The sequence below is a fragment of the Anopheles coustani genome, chromosome 3, assembly GCF_943734705.1.
Source record: "Anopheles coustani chromosome 3, idAnoCousDA_361_x.2, whole genome shotgun sequence".
Classification (NCBI taxonomy): domain Eukaryota; kingdom Metazoa; phylum Arthropoda; class Insecta; order Diptera; family Culicidae; genus Anopheles; species Anopheles coustani.
Window position 1 is genome coordinate 11363646 of NC_071288.1, and position 18259 is coordinate 11381904.

The following is an 18259-nucleotide window of genomic DNA, read 5'->3' on the forward strand; positions in this document are numbered from 1 at the left end:
TCCTACGGTGATGAGTATCACCCTTAACCATAGTAATTTGATCATTCTGCAATGAAATAAAACATCCATATTCCATTACCACCAACCATTACACCAGTTTATGTGAATAGATAAACTATATGTGAATCACAGTTTAGTTTCAATTGCGTTAGTTCAATTTACTAATTTCATGATTGAGTACAATGTGCCGCACAATTCCTTATAAATATTTACGATTCACCTTTCACCTATGACCGTGAGTATAAATATGCAAAAATACACCCAACTATATTATACCAACGTGGTATAATCTACACACTTTGAGACGCTCTCTGCTAGAACTGAACTAAGGCATCAGTAGATCGTCTTATTTATAGCATAGATAGGTACAGATGTGTAGGCTCGTCCCTTCAAAGTCTAGGTTTTCTTTTATCAGCACTATAAATGTATTTTTACAACTGGGTCGGGCTTATGCCATTTCAAATGCGCAACACGTATTTCACTTGCACATTCTTGCTGTATTTGTCCAGAGAAACCAAAATAAATGATCTGTGTAACACAAAACATGATAAATAAATACTTTTAGTCTATCCATTCATTACACATCACAGTTTTGTCTAGCAATATGCTTCCGTTTATTGTTTACCATTCACCATTTATTCAATAATTAGTTAATTCAATTAGTTAGAATAAGTTATTACATATAGTTGTGATGATTAATTTGATTCTCGATTCTCGTCGAGTAACAAATAATAACTTCGTTTGAAATGTGTAATTTGGGTGCAACCGATAATTACAAGCAACTGAAAATAATAATTTCTCATGGTCGAATGCTTTGAAAATAACAGAAAACCGTCTACACCACCATCAACAACACTGCTTTCATTCAAACATTCTGGCCACCAATACACCATCGATCATGCATGAATGAATTTCCTAGAAAATATAGTTTAAAAACAAAACAACATTGATCTGCCGATTCAAACAGACTGCGGTTAAAAGACATGCAACTGACACCATTTTAGCTGATATAAATTTCTTAGAATTGACGAACACTAATAATAATAGCACTTAAAAAATATATAATTTTCTTGAGAAACGAGAACTACTGAATACCTTTTTGCACTGCAGAATGGAATGGAAATCTGTCCACATGTGAGTATCACACCTGATTAATCGTGACTAGAGAAGCTGCAACCGAAACAAGGTACACTCTCCCTGCTGAACATGTCCGGAGGCTGCGCAAGGCTTATCACTGCGCCTCATGCAGGTTAAATGGACAACCATCTCCTACCCAGATCTCCCTCAGCCTCCAGCGTCAATATGGCTATAAACACTAAATGGTAATTAGCTGCAGTAAATATCGTAACCAGTGGCGTTCGACAGTTTGCCCAGCCTCAGACACGTTCATATCAGTAGTGATATCATCTCTAGGAAGTACGCGTTTAGGCGAATGGTATTTAACTGGCGGAAAGGTGACAGTTAATAACCGTCTATTGCTGGTGTGTCGATTGCCTTGCCTAAGGTTTTATAGTTTACAATCCGTTTTACAGGATTTGAAAAAGATATCGTTTTTATCGTCATCCGTTAAGTACAAAGCTGATTTGAGACGAACAATGAAAACATACAAATTAAGTATGTTTAAACTTGGACAATAATTTTTGAAAAAGACATTGCAACATGTTGAAGGCATGTGATCCAATACATAAAGGAAATTTTCTATGTATTACTATTCTTAGGGAAGATTTATTTAAATTCGATTCTATTTGGATGAATTCGAATAAGTGCAGCTTAGTCGTTGAATGAGTCTATTAATAACCTTTTTTGACATTAAATGGTTCTTATTAAGTTAAATTAATTTTGAAAATAAATTCTAAAATAAATGAGCAAATTAGAAAACGAAAATGAATTATCCATTTAACACGACCGAAACTCAATCAGCAACAAAAACACTCAAGTGGAAGCGGTACATCCATCGCTTATGCGGATCTACGGGGTTCCTTATCAGTCCAAGGCAAAACAAAAATCTTATCATGCGCTTCAGGTATTTGCAATAGGACTATAACATATCCCTATACGACGGTCTAGTCGGTTGTTGCCCCTATTCAATGATAATCCTTATCACTTTATCGTAAACCGGTTCTTCACACGTTCATATCGCAAACCATAGGATGTAACAAGAGGCGCACGGTGGTAACCAAGCTAATTGATGATAGAAATGAATCAGTTGGTAAAGGTAGAGCGCTCAATCTAGATGCGTTATGGCGCGTGCGGATAAGATGGGTGTTTTTCGTGTATATATTGCACTAGCTTCGCTAGGGTGTGTGCTGTCAAGTACTAGTGTTAATGCATCCCATTCAGCAAGTGTAAATACAATCCCAAATCGTCTAGGGAAACTCGTTGACTCGTCGTCGGTACAATACCGGTTGGATAATGCTTCGGAACCTTTGTCGTACGACCTGTTTTTAGACTTAACCGACGAGAATTTCCTAGCGTACTCTGGTGCAGTAGACATAGCAATAAGATACCTGAGTAGCGAGAGCTATGGTTTCGTTATCAACAGTGCTGGTTTGACGGTGGATGAGGGTAGTCTGCGGTTGACTCGCTCTGATGGGAAGCTTATTCCGGTCGATCAACAAACGCCTGTACAAATATTAAGTGAATTTGAACAAATCCATTTAAAATTCGCCGAAACTTTGGAAAAGGAGGTGGTGTACACGGTGCATTTGGAGTTTAGTGGTATCATTAGAAGCGATTTTTTTAAAGGTCTCTACCGTAGTAGTTATAGAGTGAATGGGCATGAAAGGTACGTTTCTTGAATGCTTAGTTTTATAAAATCATTATAAATTCGATATGTCTATCGTCCACTACAGATACCTTGCAACAACATTTTTTGCCGCTGCATACGCTCGAACTGTGTTTCCTTGCTATGATGAACCCGAATACAAAGCTTCCTACAGCATCAAAATTCGTCATCGCCCGCAACACATGGCATTGTCGAACATGCCAGTGAGTCAAAGGTATAAAAACGATATTCATAAAGTGAACACCAATTTATAATATCTTAATTTGTTTACATTTTATTTTACCCAAAGCGTACAGGTTGGAGAAAATAGAGAAACATCTTTCGAACCAACCCCTTTGATGTCCACCTATTTGGTTGCCTTCGTTGTATCGGATTTCCAAACAGCATCCTCCGGAGATGAACTTATACGTGTGTATGCTCCGGTAATGTCTTTTCCAAGGATAGAAATTGCTTCATTATCATTTCAAATAATTTTTAATATTTTTATAGGAAAACAAAGTGTCTCATACCCAGTACGCCCACGACTTTGCTATGAGATCACTGCAAACCCTGGAAAGATATTTTGGCCGTCAAAATCAAGTGCCAAAGATTGATCTCGTCGCAATACCTGATTTTGCGATGGGTGCCATGGAGAATTGGGGGATGATAACATTCCGAGAAGATTATTTAATCTACGAGGACGAATATAACACGACAGCCATGGCAAAACAATCGATTGCCGCGGTTGTAACACACGAGCTGGTGCACATGTGGTTCGGCAATGAGGTGACACCGGAATGGTGGACGTACGTGTGGCTGAACGAAGGATTCGCTCGATACTTTGAGTATTACATCACGTCCCAGGTTTGCTTACACAAGTGTATGCGCATGATTGAAAACATCTAAAAAGTATTCCTTTTTAGCTCGAGCCTTCGTGGAATCTTTGGGATCAATTCGTTGTGACTAATGTACATTCAGCACTTTCGCAAGATTGCCACAGTTACACCCGCCCGATGAATTATTATGCTACTGATCCATCTATCTTGAATGCAATCTATGACTATGTAGTATATGCTAAGAGTGCCTCCGTTATTCGCATGATTCAAAACGTCATCGGATCGGATACGTTCAAAATGGTAATCAATGATTACCTGCGATCCCGCAGCTATCTTACCACCAAACCGCAGTATCTTTATGCAAGCATTGAAAAGTTCCGAACGGTTGAGCTGCCGGCTAGCGTGGAAGCTATCTTTGAAAGTTGGGCCAACGCTCCGGGCTATCCCGTTGTTACGGTTAACGTTGACCTGACCCAACGTACGTTAAAAGCTTCTCAGAAACGATTCTGGATGCCAAACGAGATCGAAAGTCCTCCCAAGAATGAGCTGTTCTATGTGCCCATCAACTACGCGTCCAGCATCTCCAAGGACTTTGACACAACAACTCCAACATCATGGCTGACACCTACCTCTCCAGAGATCACTGTTTCGATTGAGTCCGATATAAATTGGTTGGTTGTTAACAAACAACAAACAGGATATTACAGAGTAAACTACGACGAAGCAAGCTGGAATCGGCTGGTTGGCGTACTGAATAGCGATCGTTTCGATACCGATCTTCCCGTGATTAACCGAGCCCAGCTGGTGGACGACGTTGCAAACCTTGCACGTGCCGGTGAAGTAGACTACGGTATAGCCTTGTCGTTGATGCAATACCTTGAACGAGAGACTGAATACATCCCTTGGAGTACGGCGTACAACGCCCTTCTGCACCTCGATCGTATGTTTTCGGGCAACAAAGAGTACCCAAGTTTCGAGAACTACGCGCAAAAACTTCTGTCACATGTGTTCAATGAAACAAAAGTCATCGGACCCACCGACCATCTAAGCCGTCTTTATCGTGAAAAAACGATTTATTTAGCGTGTTACTATGGCGTCCCCGCGTGTCTGAAACAGGCAACCGCCATTCTACAAACAGCCATCCAAGGAGAATCGTTGGATGTTCCCAAAGAAATACAATCCAGCGTGTTTTGTGCATTCCATAAATACGGACCATTACTCGATGCTAGTTCCGAACTGGTGCTTCTCCAGAAATTTATCGAAGGTGGCGATCGGCTTGAGGAGCTGATGCAAAAATACATCGCCAGCATGGGATGTTCGCGACTTCCGCTCACTATCGATTTTTATCTACAGATGGTTGAGTTTGGTCCGCCAGGACTATCACGAAGCATGCAACGTGACATCCTAGCCAGCATGATTAAAGGAGGTCCTGCTAGCCGAAATGCTTCGCTAAAGTATATGTTGGATCGTTTTACAATGATCTCCACTGCCTTGAATGGGCAACTAAACATAGCATTTGACGCCTTTGGAACAAGCGTTAATACTCATGAGGAGTATCAGATGGTACGGATTTCCGGTGATCCGGAAATTTTATAACCGAAATTTTTCATATTTTTTAAGTGACACATTTCAATTGTTTTTACAGCTAGAACAAATTATTACAACTCATAAATCGTCAATGAATGAGGCGATACGAGCTGCAGCAATGAAAGCTCTGACACAGGCTGAACAAAATCTGCACTGGGTGGACGCGCATGCCTCTGGAATCGCAAAATGGTTAGTCGAGCAACAGTTTGGAGATGATGATCCGGATGATAATGGTGCAATACCGGCAAACGCAAGGAGTGTTTCGTTACTCGGTATCTTATTCATCAGTTTGTATAGTCTTTTTATGTACTAAAATAAAACTAAAGTGCTGCTCATTGATTCTAGTGTTCTTAAGTTCAGATGTGAAGTAATACCGTCATTGTATAACTGTGAATGTCAATGTATGTCATTCTTTATTTGCTCACACTTCAAACTAATACAAGATAACACTCTGGTTACTAGTCACTTATACCCCTTACAAGTTAGTAAGGCAAACTTTTGGTGCTCCTTCACCATAAGCCGGATTTTCAGCTTTGGAATTTATTCCCGAACAATAGAAACCTTATCAGTGAACTTATCGGAAGCAACCCACTGTGACATGATATGATGTTATCTCGAGTGGTTCCATTGAGAGCATTGTATCCCGATATTGGCATTAGGATTTAATCTGCAAAGCGATTAATCGCCCTATCTTTTCCATTTCACTTTGTGGTTATTCGCATCCTGTCAATGGGACATTAAAAGTCTGGCTGACAAGCTACTAGAGTAGTGCCCAATCGCAATCGGGACCAGCAAGATGTACAAACGTGTTTTTCTAATCGTTGTGACCGTGTGGTTGCCTACCATCTTAGGTTTGGTGCCAGTAGAGCAGGAACCACTTGTACTAAAACGTGATTCCCATGATGACGCTCGGTATCTGATGGAGAAGGTTTCGGAACCGATTTCCTACAAACTGTTCTTTGACATAACAGACATCGATTTCTATTCGTATACCGGTACGGTGGAGATACTGATGCGTTATACTGGCGATCAGAACCACTTCTATTTGCACAGTGGCGGATTGGTAATCGATGAGAGCAGTGTAACAGTGACAGGCCCAGATGGCACCAATGTGCAAGTAGCAGACATTATCCACATGGACCAGTTCGAGCAAATCTACTTTGGGTTTATTGATCGGCTTCAAACAGGCGGGACGTACAAGGTCCAGTTGAGCTTTCTGAACAACATCGGTACGGAGCTGAAGGGACTGTACAGGAGCAGCTATACTGTTGGTAACACGACCAGGTAGGTAACTTACTACACGTACATCAGAGGGCTATCATTCCTGTGCTAATCTGTGTGCACTAAAGCAATAAATGAGACAATAGCCAATTGTAAAAACCCTACTACGCCCACTGAGGTGTTGTAGAGTATTACTCCAACGATAAAGCAGTGTGTTGTGTATGTCACTGGTTGGTAGATTGTCAAATTCAGACCAAAATAAAACAATAAGAATTTTATCAGCAGAATTCATCAGATAGAAACTTGCCCTCCTCCCGACAGGTACCTTGCAACGACTCATTTTGAATCAACCTACGCCCGCAGTGTGTTCCCATGTTACGATGAGCCATCGTATAAGGCCCAATTCGACATTCGAATTCGCCACCGGTCTCAATACACAGCCCTATCCAACATGCCCGTCAAAGAAACGTAATTATGATAGGACCAGATACTACAGCATTGATAAAGACTAACTTAAACCATGCTTTCATCACAGAGTTCAACAAAGCGATTATACTGAAACGACCTTCGATACCACTCCTCTGATGTCTACGTATTTAGTAGCATTCGTTGTTTCGGATTTTAAATCACTATCGCAAGATTCACGCTTCCGAGTGTATGCCGTCGTAAGTGTTTCATTGGAAAATACTTAAAACTCACCACAGCTCACCCGAGTGCCTTGGACTTGAAGTAATCCTTACGTTCTTATTGCTATAGGAAAGCAAAGTGCCTTATACCGAATACGCGCTGGATTTTCTTGGTAAATCGTTGCGCAGTCTAGAGACCTTCTTCGGGCGTCAGTATCAGTTACCGAAGGTCGACCTGATCGCCATACCCGATTTTGCGATGGGGGCCATGGAGAACTGGGGCTTGATAACATTCCGTGAGATGTATCTAATCAACGAGGAAGGAGTCACTACGGCACGTACCAAGCAGAACATTGCCGATCTGATAACGCACGAGTTAACCCACATGTGGTTCGGCAATGAGGTGACTCCCGAGTGGTGGACGTACTTATGGTTAAGCGAGGGTTTTGCTCGATACTTTGAGTATTACATCACGGATCAGGTACATAGCGATCGATTGGGTTGTGTTAACATAGCAATGTGATGTATTGTTAAACATTTATTAATTTCCTTGGTTCGGCTACTTACAGCTAGAACCAACCTGGCACCTGTGGGAACAATTCATTGTAACCAACGTGCATTCAGCACTTTCGCAGGATGGTAGAAGCAATAACCGACCAATGAGCTACTACGCAACAGAACCATCGATTTTGAATAATCTCTTCGATTATGTAGTGTACGCTAAGAGTGCTTCCGTTATTCGTATGATACAGAATGTCATCGGATTCGATACCTTCAAGATAGCACTAAACGATTATCTACGATCCCGCAGCTATCTTACCACCAAACCGCAGTATCTTTACGCAAGCATTGAAAAGTTCCGAACGGTTGAGCTGCCGGCTAGCGTGGAAGCTATCTTTGAAAGTTGGGCCAACGCTCCGGGCTATCCCGTTGTTACAGTTAACGTTGACCTCACCCAACGTACGTTAAAAGCTTCTCAGAAACGATTCTGGATGCCAAACGAGATCGATAGTCCTCCCAAGAATGAGCTGTTCTATGTGCCGATCAACTACGCTTCCAGCATCTCCAAGGACTTTGACACAACAGCTCCAACATCCTGGCTGACACCTACCTCTCCAGAGATCACTGTTTCGATTGAGTCCGACATAAATTGGCTGGTTGTTAACAAACAACAAACAGGATATTACAGAGTAAACTACGATGAAGCAAACTGGAACCGACTGATTGGCGTACTGAATAGCGATCGTTTCGATACCGATCTTCCCGTGATTAACCGAGCCCAGCTGGTGGACGACGTTGCAAACCTTGCACGTGCCGGTGAAGTAGACTACGGTATAGCCTTGTCGTTGATGCAATACCTTGAACGAGAGACTGAATACATCCCTTGGAGTACGGCGTACAACGCCCTTCTGCACCTCGATCGTATGTTTTCTTCAAGCAGCGATTATGGTAAATTTGAAGACTTCCTGCGCACAATCACGGGGTGTATGTATGAGAACGTACGCCTTGCTGGGCTCACGGATCACATCAGTAGACTACATCGCGGAAATACCGTTTACCTAGCATGCTACTCCGGTGTGCAGAAATGTCTGGACGACGTTAGCGTAATGGTGAACAAAACGGTAGAGGATCCTACGTTCGTCGTTCCCGAAGAGGTTCAAGCTGCTGTGTTTTGTGCACTGCATAGACACCCCATTCCTGTGCCTGTCGATGTACAAATGGAGTTATTCGAAACGTTCCTCCTAGCGCCGGACCAACCAGGACAGTCTGATTTAATTAATCGCTATCTGTCAAGCGTCGGATGCTCCAGGAATGAATCCATCGTGCAGTATTACTTGTCACTTACACTCTTCAACGAGCCCAGTTTTCCTTTAAAGTCTCAGCACAAAACTCAAATCTATCTCGGTCTCATTAGCGGTAGTCCACAAACCCGAATGGCGGCACTACAGTACATGAACAACCATTTTGCCACTGTTATGTACTTCCTGAGCTCCGTTGGCCCACTCTTTACCGAGCTCGGCAATCGGATTAACTCAAGGGCAGAGTATGAAGTGGTAAGTTATCATCCAAGCGCTAATTGTTTTCTTTAAAATAACACTACGTTTCATCTGAATTTCCAGTTGGCGGGAATGGTAGAAACATACGGAGATACTCTATCGTCCGGTGCCAGGGATGCCGCGAATAATGCGCTGGTACAAGCAGAGGAAAACCTCAGATGGATCACAAAACACGCAGGAGCGATAGCATCCTGGCTAGAGCAGCAAAACTACGAAGGAACGACCCAAAAACCGTCCGATGGTGGCGCTGTAGCACATTCTATTGGCATCATCGTTGCGATTGGATGTGTGCTGGTATTGATTGCATCCAATGCCATAAATAAGTAACACTTTTGGTTGTTCGAGATTAGAGTTCAGTTGTTTGGTTTTATAAAGCAGAAAATATATGTGGATTGAAAAAATCGAGTCTAGAGAGTCTTCCTCTCCTGAGCGGCGGGATATATGAGCAACGCGCCAAGCGCTGCGGGCAGTTTTTTTTTTCTTTTTTTTTCAGTATTTTACATGAGCAGTTAGACATCGAGTGCTGAAAAAACGATAGTGCGTATCACTTGGAAGTGTTAGCAGTGGTTTGTGCTGTTGAAAGGTTACGCGTGTATCTTCTTGGCACAACATTCATCACGATCGCGAGATGCCCATCTTAATGTTAGCAAAGTATGAATATGAAGTATTTCATCGATCGAGCTCTTCGATGTAGCATATAGACGCGCTTAGTCGGGCGCCATTGATGACGATGACAGTCGACCGGGTGATCAGTGCTCTGCGAAGAGCACAAGAACGCGATGAACGTGTTATGGACGCAACAGAGAAAAATACGGGTACTTACTCGTGATATTAGATGCCTTTAGTAAGTACACTTGGATCTACCCTACCAAGACGACGAACTCCCCTGAAGTTATACAAAAGCTAACAATACAAAGTCGACAAGGAACGGCGCTGACGTCACACGATTACAAGCAGTACTGCGACGATCGGAACATCGAATGAATCGAAACTACAACAGGAGTTCCACGTGGGAACGGGCAGGTTGAAAGAGTTATTCAAGTAATTATTAGTATGCTACGGAAGATGTGTGTGGGCGACGCTATGTTTGGAGTACCGATGAGACATGAAGGGGACTTCAGATTGGGAGAATTGATGGAGGAAATCAAAGTGGCTCAGCATAACGACCAGCGAGAGCAGATTCGAACCCGTGCCGGAACTTTAATTGAGAAAGCGCAAGAGCAACGCAGATCCTATAACCTACGAGCGCGACCCGCTAATGTTTACCGAGAAGACGACCTGGTAGTTATTAAGCGGACACAATTCAGCAGTTTCGCATTCAGGAGTTCGCAGTTCGGTCAGTTCGGTCAGGGTAGTCAGTTAGAATTCGCAGTTAGAATTGGCGGTCAGTTAGAATTGACACAGTCGGTGGTCGAAATAAAGCGAAGAAAGAAAAGCAAAAGCATTGTTTTTTTGTTTGGTGTTGATATTGTCATCCGAAACCTTACATATATTTGAACTTTTGTAAACGAATTAATATGATGAATTTAATTTAACAATTCATTTTGATCATCTATTGATTTGCAGAAAAACAGACCTCTTAATCGTGCTGCATTTCCACACCAATCACATGTTTGATCCAGCTGTAGTACTCGCTAATACGTTGATAGACCCCATAATAACGAACAGGTGGAATCTCTCCGAAATCATTGTCATCCGCATTGCCCTTATGCTCGATGGTCCGCTCGGTACCGAACAATCCGACCAGATAAGTAACCTGATACTCTTCTACATCTTGAGCAAAGTGACTGACCAGGGCGTTGCCACCGTCAACGTTGTTGCGCACGAAACCTTGATAGAACATCGAATCCTTTTCGACGCACAAATACAAGTCGGTAACGTTGGCCACGTTTCTCCGTAGGCACTCCTTGTTGAACAGCGGGTACCGATACTGATGAGTGTAGTTCGGATTGGCGTACACTTCCTGCAACCGCAACGGTGTGTGGGTTTGGTTGTACCAAAGGCATGCCGGAATGGTTTCATTATTCACCGTGACCGGTGTCTTCAGCATCAGCAGCACCAAATTGAACTCCATCGGGTTTTCGCTGTACTGTGGATGCGTTATTGCACGATGAAGAGAGAAATTGTGCTTCGTACTGTTGCCTACTACAACAGTGACCTTATCTTCGGCAAGCTTCCGATAGCACATGGCAGTAGTTAGGACAAACTGTTTCGATATCAGTGTACCATTACACGAATGCTCGCCCTCGTCGTGGATACGGACCTGAAATATACACACGGTGAGCTCGTTGCTAAATTAAATTCCGAAAATTGGGTTTTATTTTCCAAACTTACCAGGTATGGATAGGTAGGGAAGTTGTCTATTTTGTATGGCGACTTATTCTTACGGAACTCGTGATACAGCTGTGGGCAAGCATCGATCTCTGCCGTCGCTTGAGCTAATTGCTCCCGATAGGTCTCGTTTCTCAGTAAGTCTCGTTCCGTGCAGCACACTGTCAAATCTGCAAATTCAAACGAACAAGATCCTGCAGCAGTTTGCACGTCCGCCGATGATTGGTCACTTTTAACCTCCTCTGCTAGTCTCGGACATTGAGTCAGGCCCACACATGTACCTTCGACGCCGGCTCCATTTTTGCAGCGATCGCCATAGTATTTCGTGCTATCCTTATAATGTACTAAAACAAAAATGCCAACGAAACTTAGACCGTTGCTTTTGTCTTTAAGAACGTCATGATTCGTACCTTTGTCTGCAAAAATGACACTATCGATCCACTGCACGTACGGTGCTATAACGGTATAGACGGTCGGCATGTTAAAACCGCAGTTCTCACCCCGGCTGTTGATTGCAAAGATATACTCGAAGAAACGATCGTAGCTGAACAGCGAGCGCGACATGGCTGACCCGATACTGTTATGGCACGAGTTCGGCGCCAGAGCCGTTGGAAAACCGGCACAGATTTTATGCTGCGGTACCTTCTCTACGCACTCTTCCAGCACGTCCGCCGTGGCATACCTCTGCTTTGTCCGAACGGTCTCCTCGTCGGTTTCCTCGAACGGAACATAGCCATTGGTTTGGAACTGATTCACAGGGAATTTATCCTGCGACCAGATACAGGCAGGGACCAGTGTTTTATTAAATCTGTTGTTTAAACGGATTGATAAGTAACACGTACGTTTTAAACTTTTTAAACGAGATGAACTTACTCAGAAATGGGAGTCACTAGTTCTAATAATGCGATATCGTTCTCCAGCGTGTCTGCGTTGAATTCCGGATGATAGTGAACCTTGCGTGCCAAAGTGCGTACTCGTATACCGAAATCCTCTACCGGGTAGTATACACTTTGCTGGCCCATCTCAACAATATAGCTGTCACTGTTGTTTCGGTGAGTAAAAACATCAAACATATTAATAAAAGGATTTCATCCACCAAATCTTTAAAACTTACACGTCATATTGATGCAGACAATTTGCAGCAGTGAGGATAAACTTTGGTGCAATCAGCGATCCATAGCAGTGCCGTTTGGAGCCTGTCTCCGTCGTGTTTGGCACTATACGCACCTTGTATTGGCTTACACTTGTGCTCGATAAGCGACTTTTTGAGTACTGGACACTCTGATAGTTGTCACTCCTTTGAACCATACTATCCTCATACTCACGATATTCAATATACTGGGAGACGCAATCTACAAGATAGAATCTATTTATATTTGTTTCATGGTTACGCTACCAACCGGTGAAAAGTCTTTACCCGAAGACTTTATTTTCTCCTCCGTAACCGTTCCCAGCCATTCAATGTATTTTGATACTGGCAACGCGAGTCCTTCATCATCTGATCCAAAGGTGAAAACGAACGGATGCATCCGATACTGGCCAATGGCTCTCGTCTGTACAATGGTATCCGTTTTTCTAAGAGCCTCGAGACAATCTTTTCGGTTCTGGAATGAACACTTTGTCTCTTCCAGGCTTAATGTTCCGTTCGGTGCTGTAAAAAATCGTTCGTTACAATGAGCATCAGTCGAAGTTTAGCTGCATCGCGCTGGTTGCATACCAATAAAAATGTTTTGGATTTTCTCAAACCCGTCGTCGTAGGGCGTATCCCAGAAACAAGTAGGAACAGCCAGTATTGTAAGCCTTTAAAAAAACATTCAATTATTAATGCTATTTTGCAGAGCGATAAACGTGCATGGCTTGAGTGTTCAAAAAATACATTAAGAAATAAGTAATAAATAAATAATTCATAAGATGCTTACTTAATAGACGAATCAAGACGAAGAACGGTAACATTGTAGTCAGGATTGCGAAAAATTTCCGTAGTTTCCAATGGCGGAAGGGTTTCGTTGTAGAGCTTCACTTCGGGCAGGGGACCGTCATCCGGAGCACACTCAGAAGTGGTCAGCACGTGCTTTTCGTCGACAATCAACCCAACACACGTGCTCTCGCCGTTGACTACCTTTACTGTATGACTGTAGGATTTGTCAATGTACCGATCAGCGGCTATTGAGCTGGCCAGTGCAAACCCACCAAGAGGATACACAGTAAATGGACAATCTGCAACAAGAGAATACTTAATGGATTCCATTCCCGAAACGCTACTGCATGGTAATTATTGATTATGGTGGTAAACTCCTATGGGTGGTAGAATGAAACCGTTGAACATATTTAGAACGCGAGAGATAATCGTTGTGAGTAAACATAACACTGATTAAATGAAAAGTGTGTCAGTGTGTAAAACAATTTTATAACAATTTCAATATACGCCCTCGACACACATTCAAAGACATGTTTAATTTTTACTCTACTACTAAGTACTCATATTTTATGATGAAACCACATTTTAGTCAGCTATTTGTACTTTCACATTTTCACCTGATAAAGTAAATATACTCTGCTCATGAGAATTTTAATGTGGGGAATACATTTTCAGTACCAACGGTTTTGTTTGGTCGTTGGGAATTACCGCGATCAGGTTGGGAATTAAGAATCCGGTCAGGTAAAATAATAATATCAAGCATCTATGCGACGATCTGTCATATAAACCAGTTCTAATTTATTGTGGGAAAGTCCTTGATCTAGGTCAGCCACCAGTTCAGCAAAAACCACTACGAACTATGAAGCATGTTACAATAATTCTCATTTTACAACACAATGCTTTTGGAATGGTTTTAGAACTCATGCCAAGTAAACCCCCTGGCTTTATTATTTATATAACGTTAAATTTATATATATACATACCTTTAACACTTGTCTCTTCATTCGGCATGAGAGGATCGTCCGCTTTGAGCTGCGGAACGGTCTCTGGAAACAGCTCAGCGAAACCTGTTAACACATTAACAGTTGAATTAATTTTTGTTTCGTTCAATGTTGTTCCATGGTTTAGGATAAAATGATTCCACTTTTGCCGTGCTTGCACTTCCTTGTTTCATTACATTACCTGTGTGCATGCTGCAGCAAAGCACCACGATTTGCAAAACGGACATCTTAAGGCTAACGTTAGCGAGTTGCGATCGGCCAGTCGACGAGAGCAGACGTGCTTTTGGATGCTCCGCAGCTAACAAGTGGGAACTTGCGTGTGTGTGTGCGTGTGAGTGTGAGCACTGGTGGAGTGATCTACAGAAGGTGCAGAGCGAGAGCAACGTGTACCGGCAAGTGACAGTAGTGCATTGGGACAAGAGAGTAGAGATTTGGGACGAGACGACGGGAGGCCGAGATACGGAGGTACCTAACGGTAAAGTAACGGTGAAATAACGGCTTTTGACTCCTGTGTAGCAGCGTGGGCCAGAGCGCGTCGGTGCGGGTGAGCTTGGTACCACGAACCAGAAGATGCGAGCTTCGACCCGTTTGGCCGAAAAGCGACAGGGTAATCCCCCGCCCAGCCGCCTGCCAACGCGTTCCTCACGAGCGACCAACAAAACGATGGTTTTGGGATCGTTGCCCAACGCAGGTGCTAGGGACGCCGGGGATTTGGCTACACCACCACCAACGCCGTCAGGCGAAGGGGCTCCGGGGGGCCCAGAGGCAGTGCCGTTGCCGAAGCCTAAGCTCTCCGCTGCCCCCAGTAGCGTAGACCCTTCTATAGTGCTTCTCACTGAGAGAGTGACGAAGCTAAGCGAGAGGCTGGAGCACCTGGCCTCCGAGCTTGAACGAGAGCGCAGACTACGACAGGAGCTGGAGAGACAGCTTCGAAAAGGTAATAAGAGAGGCACGGCTGAGCGGCAAGGTCAGCAGCAGCAGCAGCAGCAGCAGCAGCAGCAGCAGCAGCAGCAGCAGCAGCAGCAGAAGCAGCAGCAGCAACAGCAGCATCCGGACCAGCAGCAGCAGCAACCGGAGCAGCAGCAGCAGCATCCGGACCAGCAGCAGCAGCATCCGGAGCAGCAGACGGCCCCCAAGCGCGGCCAACATGCCTGGCAGCTGGTTGAAAACCGAAAAAATGGAAGTGCTAAAAACAAAGGGGAGAAAATAAAGGTTCCCCGCGTTCACGCTAGACCAGATGCCATCCTGGTCAAGATCGCCGAAGGAAGAAGCTACAAGGAGGTGCTAACAGCCCTTCGCACTGACCCCAGGCTAAAACAGGTAGGTGAGGCCAGCAAGCGAGTTCGGCGGACGGGCGAGCACATGCTAGTGGAACTGACCAGGGAGAGCTCGAGGGACTCCACGGTATTGGCGGAGAGAATGGAAGCTTCGCTTGAGGGAAAGGCGACTGTGACCACCCTTAGACAAACCGTCACGGTCGTAATCCGCAACGTAGACGAGGTGGCAACGCGTGAGGAGATCCGCGATGCACTCGAAGAGCAACAGCGCGTCAACATCAGCGCGTCGGCGGTTCGTTTGGGAGCGGTACACCGGGGTCTTCGCAAGGCGTTTATCCGGGTGGCAGCAACCGAGGCGACCACCTTACTAGAGAAAAGGCTGCGTATCGGATGGACGTCCTGCACGATAGCAGAGGACACCGAGTCCAAGAAGTGCTTTAGATGCTTCCACAGTGGACACATCCAACGTCACTGCGAAGGACCGGACCGATCGGGTCTTTGCATGATCTGCGGCAACGAGGGTCACAAAGCAGCCCAGTGCTCGAGCGAGCGTCGCTGCTTGGATTGCGGGGTCGAGTCGGGATCGGATCATGTTACCGGCCACGTTCGATGCCCTAAGCGCTCCAGTTTCAACAAAAAACGAGTATGAAACACCTGCAGATTAATATCAACCATTGCCAAGCCGCCCAGCAACTAATTTATCAGACGGCTCTGCAGAAAAACTGTGAGGTTATATTAGTGTCGGATCCATACAAAGTCCCGCGCGAAAATGCCAACTGGGTGGTTGATGTGGGTGACAGAGCTGCAATCCTCGTACTGGGAAGATACCCAGTCCAAGAAGTAATATCCACACAACACCAAGGATGCGCTGCAGCAGTGATAAACGGCACTCTCTACGTGAGTTGCTACGCACCACCCAGTTTTTCTCCGGAGGATTATGAGGCCTTGATTGCTCACGTTGAGGCGTTGGTCGTCGGGCGCAGCAGGGTAGTAGTTGCGGGTGACTTCAACGCATGGTCCACCAGCTGGGGAAGCAGAGCAACCAATAGAAGAGGAGAAAAGCTAGAAGAGGCAATGGAGAGTGCGGGGATGCTGTTGCTGAATGTCGGAACTAGTCCCACCTTCAGCAGGAACGGAGGGGAGTCGGTAATCGATGTAACCTTTTGCAGTCCATCCATGATACGCGGGGCAAAATGGGAAGTTGGAGACGACCACATGCAGAGTGACCACTTCCCAGTGTTCTTCGAAGTGGGAATGATTCCCAACAATGGACAGCGACGACCGCAGCACCTAACAAGAGAACGCTCACTACTGCCAGCTAGGGCATGGAAAACCACCTTCTTCGAAAAGGAAGTCTTTGCAGAGGCACTACATGCGGAGGACATCTACGGCCAGGACCTGCGGGCAGAGCAATTAACCAGAGCGGTATCTAATGCCTGTGACGCGACCATGCCACGTCGCTCTACGGCAAGGGGTCCCAGGAAGGCTTTTTGGTGGAACGAGGACCTAGACAACAAAAGGGACCGTTGCAACAGAGCTCGCAGGGTACTAAAAAGAGCTGGAACTCTCGATCGGATGGACCCCAGGTTGGTGGAATACCGGACAGCAAAGAAGGAGCTAGCGATAGCAATCGAGGCGACCAGACAACAATGCTTCGAAGAACTATGCGCAGAGGCCGATGTAAACCCGTGGGGATCTGCCTATCAGGTCGTAATGCGTCGGATGAGATGCCCACGAACTGCTCCAGAGAGGTGTCCCGAAAAACTCCGCCGGATAGTGGACACACTCTTTCCACATCATCAACAGCAAACATGGCCGCTCCCTCGACTGGAACCGGTCGCTGAGGTGGCGGAGATTCCTACAATCACGGAACAGGAGCTCTTGTCGATCGTAGACCGATGGGTGTCGCGCAAGGCGCCGGGACTCGACGGCATCCCAAATGTTGCTGCAGCTGAGACAGTACGATCCCAACCGGCAGCGGTGAGAGCTATGCTTCAAAAATACCTGGAAGAGGGTCGGTTTCCGGACATTTGGAAACAGCAAAGGTTGGTTCTTATACCAAAAGCAGGCAAACCACCGAACGACCCAAGCGCATATAGACCAATATGTTTGCTGGACGCGTTCGGAAAGCTCTACGAACGAGTTATCACCAACAGGCTCACGGAGTATTCGGAAGGGGCGAACGGACTATCGGGACTGCAGTACGGGTTTCGTCGAAAGCGTTCCACAATCGACGCCATCCGTTACGTCATCGAACAGGCGAGACCACACCGCAATCGGTACCGGTATGGCGGACGCTTCTTTGGGCTTATAACTCTGGACGTACGAAACGCCTTTAATAGCGCCAGCTGGGAAGCGATAGCCTCGGCGTTGAGGAGATTGCAAGTCCCCGGCTACCTCTACAGAGTCATCGGAGACTACTTCTCCAACAGGCTCCTCCTCTATGAGACCAACGAGGGAGTAGAGAGACGCGGCATCACGGCGGGGGTTCCACAGGGTTCTGTCTTAGGACCAATACTGTGGAATATAATGTATGATGGCGTTCTTCGGCTGGACCTTCCTCAAGGTTGCGGCATCGTGGGTTTTGCGGACGACATAGTACTTACGGTCGTAGCAGATAACATCCCGATGCTAAACACTA

The 18259-nt window shown here is 45.1% G+C and overlaps 4 protein-coding genes across 4 annotated transcripts; 3 read left to right on the forward strand and 1 right to left on the reverse strand.

Moving 5' to 3' along the window:
- The first annotated feature begins 1319 nt into the window (after nucleotides 1-1319).
- On the forward strand, nucleotides 1320-5196 carry LOC131260786 (aminopeptidase N-like). The gene is made up of 6 exons (XM_058262607.1): nucleotides 1320-1416; nucleotides 2449-2785; nucleotides 2853-2988; nucleotides 3082-3207; nucleotides 3275-3644; nucleotides 3833-5196. The coding sequence occupies exons 1-6, from the start codon at nucleotides 1320-1322 to the stop codon at nucleotides 5194-5196; spliced, it is 2430 nt and encodes an 809-aa protein (XP_058118590.1).
- A 787-nt stretch (nucleotides 5197-5983) lies between these two features.
- Nucleotides 5984-9485, forward strand: LOC131260791 (aminopeptidase N-like). The gene is made up of 6 exons (XM_058262611.1): nucleotides 5984-6471; nucleotides 6730-6876; nucleotides 6944-7073; nucleotides 7165-7515; nucleotides 7604-9088; nucleotides 9155-9485. Exons 1-6 carry the CDS (start codon nucleotides 5984-5986, stop codon nucleotides 9416-9418), a joined length of 2865 nt encoding a protein of 954 aa, XP_058118594.1. The 3' UTR covers nucleotides 9419-9485.
- A 1067-nt stretch (nucleotides 9486-10552) lies between these two features.
- LOC131260794 (uncharacterized) lies at nucleotides 10553-14568 on the reverse strand. The gene is made up of 10 exons (XM_058262615.1): nucleotides 14523-14568; nucleotides 14324-14407; nucleotides 13342-13639; nucleotides 13140-13222; nucleotides 12840-13073; nucleotides 12537-12774; nucleotides 12296-12463; nucleotides 11833-12230; nucleotides 11426-11766; nucleotides 10553-11354 (listed from the first exon to the last, which is right to left on the reverse strand). The coding sequence occupies exons 1-10, from the start codon at nucleotides 14566-14568 to the stop codon at nucleotides 10671-10673; spliced, it is 2574 nt and encodes an 857-aa protein (XP_058118598.1). The 3' UTR covers nucleotides 10553-10670.
- A 1192-nt stretch (nucleotides 14569-15760) lies between these two features.
- LOC131260800 (uncharacterized) lies at nucleotides 15761-16267 on the forward strand. Its single transcript, XM_058262621.1, has one exon. It carries the CDS (start codon nucleotides 15761-15763, stop codon nucleotides 16265-16267), a length of 507 nt encoding a protein of 168 aa, XP_058118604.1.
- The last annotated feature ends 1992 nt before the right edge of the window (nucleotides 16268-18259 follow it).

Bases quoted from the DNA above. Each gene is read 5' to 3' on its own strand.
- LOC131260794 (XM_058262615.1), bottom strand. From the start codon at position 14,568: ATGTCCGTTTTGCAAATCGTGGTGCTTTGCTGCAGCATGCACACAG. The intron at 12,231-12,295 runs GTAAGTTCATCT...TTTAAACAACAG, and splicing joins CTAGTGACTCCCATTTCTGA to ATTTAATAAAACACTGGTCC. The intron at 11,767-11,832 runs GTACGAATCATG...TTTTTGTTTTAG, and splicing joins TGTCATTTTTGCAGACAAAG to TACATTATAAGGATAGCACG.
- LOC131260791 (XM_058262611.1), top strand. From the start codon at position 5,984: ATGTACAAACGTGTTTTTCTAATCGTTGTGACCGTGTGGTTGCCTACC. The intron at 6,472-6,729 runs GTAGGTAACTTA...TCCTCCCGACAG, and splicing joins ACTGTTGGTAACACGACCAG to GTACCTTGCAACGACTCATT. The intron at 7,074-7,164 runs GTAAGTGTTTCA...TTATTGCTATAG, and splicing joins GCTTCCGAGTGTATGCCGTC to GAAAGCAAAGTGCCTTATAC.
- LOC131260786 (XM_058262607.1), top strand. From the start codon at position 1,320: ATGGTAATTAGCTGCAGTAAATATCGTAACCAGTGGCGTTCGACAGTT. The intron at 1,417-2,448 runs GTACGCGTTTAG...ACCTGTTTTTAG, and splicing joins AGTGATATCATCTCTAGGAA to ACTTAACCGACGAGAATTTC. The intron at 2,786-2,852 runs GTACGTTTCTTG...CGTCCACTACAG, and splicing joins AGAGTGAATGGGCATGAAAG to ATACCTTGCAACAACATTTT.
- LOC131260800 (XM_058262621.1), top strand. From the start codon at position 15,761: ATGGAAGCTTCGCTTGAGGGAAAGGCGACTGTGACCACCCTTAGACAA.